The following is a 9,266-nucleotide window of genomic DNA, read 5'->3' as shown; positions in this document are numbered from 1 at the left end:
TGGGTGGGTGGATGGATGGATAGATGGATAGATGGATAGATGATGGATGGATGGATGGATGGATAGATAAGATAGATAGATAGATAGATAGATAGATAGAGTTGATAGATGTTTTTTTAATGTTTTTTTTTTGTCTTAATTTCTTTAGATATTGCAATAATATAGCTAACCATCAATTATTTTGGCCAAATAACGAAATGTTTAGTGAAAATCAAATATCATGAAAGGCTAGTTCTAGTTTGAAAGAAAATGAATTTTCTCAACAACAACAACAACAACAACAAAATGACTTTGAACGCATTGTTCCAGTCTTGTTGTACAAATGTATAGCACTGCTGTATTCAAATTTTTTGTTCATATTTTGTTTAAATTCAATCATGCGGTTTCTGTTAGAGCTTTGTCATTCCCAATCAATTAATCAATCAGTCTGTCCGACACTGAATCAAATCTCCATCTGCATCTCGAAGGTCACTTGGATCAATGGTCAAATGAATTAAATTATTTTTTGCTTATTTTAACTAAACTGGCCAAGTAGAAAACAAAACCTGGATGTGACACTGCGCCAACCCTTACAGAAACAAAATCCTGTCTTTTGTGGAAATAAACTGTCTATTCTAAACTGAAAAAGATGAAAACGTGACAGGAAGAAAGACAAATAAAGGGAGCTAGAAGGATAAACTCACAGTTCAGTTGTATCTTTAGGGATACCCTTAGGCAGCGAACGCAGCCCGCGGTTACTACAGCGCACCACCGCGTCCGAGCATGTGCAGGAATCGGGGCATCGAGGGGCCGACGGCAGACAGACATTCTCTTCCGCACCTGAGAGAGAGAAACACATGCATATTTTATGCTCCTTTACATCATGCAAGAGAAAAACGTAATATGTGTTGCTAACAGATCTAATATAGAAACTCATCAATTCTTTAAAAGGAAGTAATGGAGGACAGAGAAAAAGAGAGAGAGAACGGAAGAAAGAGCACAGGTGCTGCGTGCACTGAATTGCATTGAAAATAGCCCATTCTCCAAACACGGGTATCAATATTACATCGCATGCTTGCGAACTGATACAGTGCACAGGAGTTTAAAATCAGCAGCTAAATATTGCTTTTGGCCTCGCTCGCTCCACATTTCCTGCAAGCAATACTTGTAGCCTCCTCCCGAGCTGCTTTCATCCAAGCTCTGTATGACGCTATCTGTAAAAGGCTGAATTACCCTGCAGATTAAAAAGAAACAGCGAATTAAGCCATTAATGGGAGGTAATGGAGACTGAGATATGCTCCAACAATAACACGCAGACCGAGTCTGGAAGGAGAACGCCGGATCTGGACGTGCCTGCAAACGCAGAAGAGCCAAAGGAGCTGTGGGCTAGTTTTACAATGACTGGACTCCTTCAAACGACCAAAAATATCTTCCCGTAAATCAATTTAGCTTGACTTTGTTACTCTAACTGTAATTGCAGAGCACTGAAATAGCTGGATGTTGTGGTGGTGAGTTGTTTGGAGCCGAAACGAACAGAATAACAACACATGAGCCCTGACAGACAGCTTCTTCTAACTAATGGACCTCGAGCCAGGGCGATTTCTCTCACTTTCAACCTCTTTATTTCAAAGTGCTTCGGCTGTCTACAGCTGCAGGCTCTCTTAACACGATATTCCCCGAAGCAGCAAAAGAGCTGTTTCTACCCAAAACACCCCGGCTTTGACAGGGAGACCTTCTGAAACACAGGACCCCGGGCCAGACAGAAGCCAAACCGCACTTTCTTTTTCTCCGTTAAACTTTATGTCAGTCTCGAGAGGTTCTGTTTTCCCGCCGTCTTTATGGACACCAGTTCTTCCCTATAAAAACCAGATAATGCTGAGGCCTCCACGCTCAGCGTTGAATTTGTCCTTGTGCTGCCCTCTCAGTACGGCCTTGTGGGAAGCTGGCCGGGTGTGATTTACCCTGACGCTGGGAAGCAGAGAGAGGGGGATGAAGGTGTGGGAAATCCGAGGAGATGGAGTGGAGAGAGAGCCTCGGTCTGGAAGGAGGCGATGCAGCGGCCTGATCTAAGCAGCGTAATTAGGAGGAAGAAATGAACGGAATAACAACACATGAGCCCTGACAGACAGCTTCTTCTAACTAATGGACCTCGAGCCAGGGCGATTTCTCTCACTTTGAACCTCTTTATTTCAAAGTGCTTCGCCCATCTACAGCTGAGCAGGCTCGCTTAACACGATATTCCCTGAAGCAGCAAAAGAGCTGTTTCTACCATAGCTTTGACAGGGAGGCCTTCTGAAACACAGGACCCCAGCCAGACAGAAGCCAAACCGCAGTTTCTTTTTCTCTGTTAAACTTTATGTCGGTCTCGAGAGGTTCTGTTTTTCCCCCTCTTTATGGACACAAGTTCTTCCCTATAAAAACCAGAGTTGGAGAAGATAATGTTTAGGCCTCATGAAAATTTGTCCTCATGCTGCCCTCTCAGTACGGCCTTGTGGGAAGCTGGACGGGTGTGATTTACTCTGACGCTGAGAAGCAGGGAGAGGGGGATGAAGGTATGGGAAATCCAAGGAGATGGGAGATGGAGAGTGCCTCGGTCTGGAAGTAGCCGATTCAGCGGCCTGATCTAAGCAGCATGATTTCATGGGAACTGGAGATGGATGTGGTGTGGATGGCACAGGCTACAAGGCAAATACTAGCTGAGGTCTGCAAACCCTTGTTCAGCGTCCTGTAAAGAGTGTATATCAACAGGCTAGTGTGGACATAAAGGAGTTTCATATGATTCTAAGAAGGGTCTTACAGTTCTATGTTAGACCACAAGATCATTTACACACAAATCATTGGTTTAAGTCACTTTTGATAACTTTTTTACAGTTCTGATGTTCACCTCTTTGTCTGTACAGAAAGAAGCTGCTATTTTTTTTCTTTTGTGGGTGTTTTATATATATATATATATATATATATACACACAGTGTTCTTGTTGCATGAACGACGTTCAAAGTTGTTGTGAAAGAGGTGATAAACCTGTATATATGTACAATATAACATTTAAAGGGTAATTAACTCCATATATACGGTGTGTAAATATATATACATATGAGCCTAAATTATTTTATCATTATTATTTTATAAATTAATTTACAAAATTGTATAGATGGAGACATGGGAGTATAGAAAATGGCATTAAAAAAAATTATATATATATATATACAGTAAATGTATATATTTAAAACGGTAAATGTACAATATAACAGTTAAAGGGTAACTCCATATATACAGTGTGTAAATATTTATATATATGTCCCTAAATAATTTTTTATTATTTTTATTATTATTAATACCAATAGCAATAGTCACTATAACGTCTAATAATATATGAATGAAATTCATTTACTTTTTATTTTATTTACTCTATTTATTATATTTTTATTTGATAGTAATATACAGTTTAATGCCCAGTAAGCAATAATTATGATAATTATATCATAAACATAATATCATTTTATTATATATCATCACATGTTTATAATAAAAGTATATCATATAAACTATTAATGACAATAAATCACTCACCAACCATTGGCAGTTGTGGTAAAAGTTAATTTTGAAACCTGGTTACAGTGATTGCACCAAAGTTAAGGTGGTCAGGCTAACAAGGTGCTTGCTCCTTTACTGTGGTAAAACCACTGTGATGCACGACTGATTTATTTCTCAATATGCATTCTTTGATACAGGCATTTGCTGAGTTACTGATCCATCAACGTGGCAAGCAGCAGATATTGTGCAAGTGGCCAAAATCGAGTTATACCGTCGCAGGAGAAATCAGGCATGGCTACATCTTGTATGGGGATCTCCTTCAGGAAGGCAGGTTTCTGGCAGCGTGGGTTGCCACTAACCACCCTGGTCTTCTTAAGCCACAGTCCCAGCCAGGCTAAGTGACAGTCACACACGTAGGGATTAGACAGCAGGTTACTGTACACAAACAGAAAGAAAACACAAACCCCATTACTATATAATTACAACGGAAAGCAATCAGCAGGGTTAAATTACCACATAAACGATTCAACTCCAGCCCATTTAACCCAGCAGGAGAACTGAATTTGCATTTAAATAGCAATACAATTACATATTGTGACTGCGATGCGACCTGCAATGCTGACAGCGTTTGACAGCAACGTTTGCTGTGTTATTACATTGTTATAAAACAGCAACTACAAGTAAGCTGCTTTAAAAACTAATACGAGGTCCATAGAGTTCATCTTTCTAAGACTAAACTATCAAAAATATATCCTAACGTTCCCGACATATGTGAAAAATGCTAACTTTCACCCTGTAACCTCAGCCATATGTTTGCATGAATTTTTGGAACTCTTTCTTTAAAATTGTCTCCGATGTTCTTAAAATCAAATAAGACATTTGCCCTTTAATTGCCATTTTTGGTGTTCCATCTCAGTGTTATCCTCTGAACCATAAACAAGGTAGTGCCGCAGCATTTGTATCATTGCTTGCTCGGTGCAGAATACTGTTATCTTGGACCTCCTCCCTCTTTAAGTGTGGCTTAAAGATTTAATCTTCTTTTAAAACTTGAAAAAGTCAAGTATAATATCAGAGACGGGGGGAATGCTTTTTTGAAAAATGGCAACAATTTATTACTTACTTTAATGATATACGTATTCTGGAGGTAGATTGAGGGGAGGTATAATTCTTTTTCTCGTTTACTATTTTGAGGAGTAGTTTTGTGTTATTATTATTATTATTATATTTTAATTTATTATTTTGTAGTTGGACCTTTTTCATATGTCCTTCTGTTTTAGTTTTGGATCATTGGGTTGGGTAGGATGTGAATGTTATAAAATGTAAAAGTGCAATTTTGTAATAAAAATTCTACGACAAAAAAAAATATATATATATCAAAAAAAAAAAAAAAAAAAAACTAAAACAAGGGCTCACGAATAAGACACAGACACATTTTCATCACGTTTGGGTCCAGAACGATCCATTAACCAATGGCTACAGGGACCGCTGGAGTCCTCACTGAGTTCTGAAAGTTCAGGTGGTGGCACACAGACCTAAATCAAATAATTGTAGCCTTGAGTTGAAAGCGTCACCAGCAATGACTGTAGAAGGCCCACCAGGGAGCTGGCTGACGGCCCACTCAGACGGGATGCATTACTGAAACACACAGCAGCGCTAGTACAGGCACAGAGGAACTCTTTCATAGAGTATCTGCTGCGCTACAGCCTGCGGGATAAATTAATCGAGTGTGCTGACCTTCCGCTGCTTCGCCAATAGATGCTTCGCAGCTTAAGGGGATGTGCTCATGTTAACACTACCCTGCAATGTGTTTGCCTTTAATTATTCTTACATCGCTTTCTGTACACACTTCAAAATCAAAGAAACCCCGGCTGAGAGAGAACAAGCCAGGCAGACATTTGCTTTGGGAATGATATCGCACACTAGACATGAGAGAATATTTATGCTGCTAAATTTAATAAATGGGACATAACTGACAAAACACGTGGCTATTTTTACTGTGATAATCACAAATGCGAGCACTCAAAAGTAACCTCTGTCCTGACTGCTCACTCCAAACTCTCCTACCGGAAACACACTCCCGCTCCGCTCTAATTTGGGCAGAGGTGGAGGGATGAATGATGGAGTGAGAGAGAAACAGGAGGGAAGTGTGCCCAACATGCCTGCTGCACTACTGTGGGAAGAGAATAGCTGGGGAGGCCTTGCTCTCTCTCTCTGGATATTTTTAGCTGCCCTGTGCTGAGATGGACATGGCTGTGTCAGCCGCTGGGTAATTAGAGAGCTGGCAAAAAAGAGAGAGAATGAAAAGAATGAGTCTGAAAGAAAAAGCACAACAGATTGATTGGAAAAGTTGGCTTATGGCATAAGAAGGAAAAACGAATTGAATGTGTTTTGCAGATTCCATACAATATATTTAATATACAATATATGTTCTTAATGTTCATTTAGCTGAAAAGAAGTATATCATACATTCTACATGGAGGTCTCAAGAATATAGAAGAGAATATTTAAGAATAATTTATTCTATTAGAGAAAATAATATTTAAAAACAAAATTTTTAAGATGTAAACATTTACAAAATATATGTTTATATAAACAATATATATTTACATATAGAATATTTTAGAATACAATATTTTATTTAAATAAAAAATAAATATGTATGTTTTTATTAAGAATGGAAGAGCAAAAACAATACATGACAACACAAACAAAACAAAAATAAAACAAAGCACAGCAAAGTAAAGCCAAGCAAAGCAAACATGACTAAACAAAACAAAGCAAAAAAGAAAAGAAAAAGAGACAACACAAAACACCAAGTAAAACACAACAAACCAAAAAAACAAAACAAAAATAAAATAAAAATAACATAAGCCGTCCTATAGTGCTAAGCTAGAAAAAGGTTGTCAAAGAAGTTTATGCATTGTTTATGCCTTGATAAAAAAAGGAAAATATATGTTACTGATTAGATGACTTCATTGTGTAAATTCTTCCTGTTGTTTATGCATGTTAAACTTGATTAGATGGTCAGAATGGAAGGAATGACACCCCATGCAAACCAGAACAATCTGAGAGTCTCTCTGCTCAGAATCTGCTCACATATTTCGGTTAGAATAGACTGTGTTTGACTTCCTGCGTCTTTGTGAATTTTTCAACTAACTCATTTGTGGGTTTGGTACAGAGACAGGAACTTCAACAAATAGTTTTATTAGGCAGCAGAGATAGTTGTGCTTTAAAATGCCTAATTCTTTCAAAATATATATATATTTTTTGCACTAAAGAATTCCAGTTGATTATGGATGCATAACTGACCGTGTGAACCCATGACACAGAGGGTAATGTGTGTGTGTGTGTGTGTGTGTGTGTGTGAGAGAGTGGAGGACTCACATGGTGGAGAGGGAATGCAGGGTGTTGAAAGCTCCCGGGGCGATAGTGGAGATCCGGTTGTCGTAGAGGGAAAGCAGGCGAACGGAGCTCAGGCCGGTGAAGGTGGCGTTATCCACACAGCTGATCTGATTGCTCCTCAGCATCCTGACGGGAACACAGAGGCAGGTGGGATCACATTGAGTCTGACAGACAGCGGCATGCAGCTCACGGAGAGGGAGGAACGGAGAGTTCATGAGACTCTGTAATGCATTCAGTCAGTGGCTAGTGGTTCTATGGTACGACTGCTAACACCTCACTTCAGAAACATTATTTTGTGAATGTGGCATACATGCAGTGGGTGGGTAAACACACAAACTGGTGTAAGGGAGGAAAGTAGGCGCATATCGAGACAGGAGTCTGGAGTGATCTGATGGGTGTGAAATAATTTACAGGAAGGAAATCTGATGGGGCTTCAGCAGACAGCACTTACTGTGTATCAGACCATTCAAATGAAACATTGCTAAACTGGCAATGTCATTAACCTTTATTTAACCCAGCAAGTCAGTTAAATAGAGTATATATATATATATATATATACACATACAACCACCACTCAAAAGTTTGGGATCAGTAAGACTTGTAATGTTTTTTAAAGAAGTCTCTTATGCTCACCAAGGCTGCATTTATTTGATCAAAAATACAGAAAAAAACAGTAATCTTGCAAAATGTTATTACAATCCTTTAAAATATAAAAAATCCTTTAAAATATAATTTATTTCTGTGATGCAAAGCTGAATTTCCATCAGCCATTACTCCAGTACAAAGTGTCACATGATCCTTCAGAAATCATTCTAATATGCTGATTTATTATTAGAATTATCAATGTTGGCAACAGTTGTGCTGCCAGATATTTTTTTGGAAACTGTGATACTTCTTTCTGGATTCTTTGATGAATAAAAAGTTCAAAAGAACAACATTTACATTCTAACAGTACGAGTCTTTATCACTTAAAAAAAAATAAAAATCAATAACACATCCTTGTTGCACATTATTATAAATATAACATAAAAATTATATGCAAAGATCTGAAATATATTTTGTGCCCTCTCCTAGAAAGAACCCGACCTATCACATAAAATATATAAATCATTTATTTATATAAAACATATTTAATAGAATGTTATCATATGTGAAACATTATATATATATATAATATAACTTCACTTGAGTTTAATAAATCCATGAACAAACCCTAGAGTTTCTAATCTATTTTTTTTTTTAATTCTGAAAACGCAAAACATGTTTTAGGTGTAGAGTCTGGGTTAACGAGCTGTATTTGAACAACAGAAGTCTCTGGTTCAGTCTCTGGCTTTCTGGTCTTTGAGATCGCCAGGTAAACGTGTCTGCGTCTGCTCTCCGAGATTCTGTGCAGCAGACACAGGCCGCTGAGGCAGCTCGCCGCTTGACACGGGACAAGATGAGTTTGTGTGCGTTTGGTTGGGGAGGGCTGAGCTGCCCAAAACAATCAGGTCCTCCTAAAGGCCCTCAGCAGCACAAACAGGCTAAATGCAAACCAGAGTCTGTCGTGATGAAGACCCGAAAGCAGCAAATTCGGCATTAAACTCTGACAAACAGGGATCTGAGACGAGCAAACTCAATTTGGACACATACTCCTGGGATTTGAAAGCCACTAAATCCAATATTGCAGGACCATGATTCCATTCATTTGCTCCTATGCACTCCTCTCTCTCCAATTAAGCTAATTAAAGCGACAGCAGACCTTAGGAAGGCTTTTTCTAACCACCAGGCTTCAGAATATGCATTGTATTAGCATCTTTGTTCCCGACAGCGTGCCAGCATAGAGGACATCTATGCCCGTGAGTTTCTTAGAATAGCTTCTCGCGCTCAGCATCGTGATTAGACTGACGATCACAGTTTTTGCTGAGAACAGGCAATTTTTCTTGAATTCATAGCCTATATGAACACATTTCCAATGCCGTAACTCTGGTGTTTGTGCATTTATATTCAAAACCGTGTGAATATATGAATGTAAACGTGGCTCAGAGACATGTCTTCATTTGAATGAGCAGGACAACAGTGGAGAAATGAAAAATGAGCTTAAACGTTGGCGATACTTACAGCGTTTTGAGGCCGCTCAAACCCTTGAACATCCGTCCGCTGACCGACTGCAGCTTGTTTCCGGTCAACAGCAGCTCCAAAACACCTCCGGCCCCATCAAACGACCCCTCACGGATGTCCCGCAGTTTATTATTACTTAAGTTTCTGCAAACACAGAATTGAAGCCGCTATTTATTACTCTGACAAATGTGACCCTGAACCACAAAACCAGTCTTAAGTGTCAATTTTTCAAAATTGAGATTTATACATCT

The 9,266-nt window shown here is 38.8% G+C and overlaps 1 protein-coding gene across 1 annotated transcript in view; it reads right to left on the bottom strand.

The window, feature by feature from the left end:
• The window catches only part of LOC107741095 (slit homolog 3 protein-like), a 196,687-nt gene that overhangs the window by 37,795 nt on the left and 149,626 nt on the right, over window positions 1-9,266 (bottom strand). The window contains exons 16-19 of the mRNA XM_016553687.1: window positions 9,016-9,159; window positions 6,898-7,041; window positions 3,785-3,948; window positions 684-819 (exon numbers count right to left, since the gene is read on the bottom strand). Coding sequence (XP_016409173.1) covers window positions 684-819; window positions 3,785-3,948; window positions 6,898-7,041; window positions 9,016-9,159 — 588 coding nt within the window. The remainder of the gene's footprint in view (window positions 1-683; window positions 820-3,784; window positions 3,949-6,897; window positions 7,042-9,015; window positions 9,160-9,266) is intronic.

Source organism: Sinocyclocheilus rhinocerous, unplaced genomic scaffold (assembly GCF_001515625.1).
Source record: "Sinocyclocheilus rhinocerous isolate Xijiao unplaced genomic scaffold, SAMN03320098_v1.1 scaffold44, whole genome shotgun sequence".
In the NCBI taxonomy this organism is placed as follows: domain Eukaryota; kingdom Metazoa; phylum Chordata; class Actinopteri; order Cypriniformes; family Cyprinidae; genus Sinocyclocheilus; species Sinocyclocheilus rhinocerous.
Note: the sequence above shows the minus strand (reverse complement) of the source record. Positions and strands in the feature narration are given on the sequence as shown.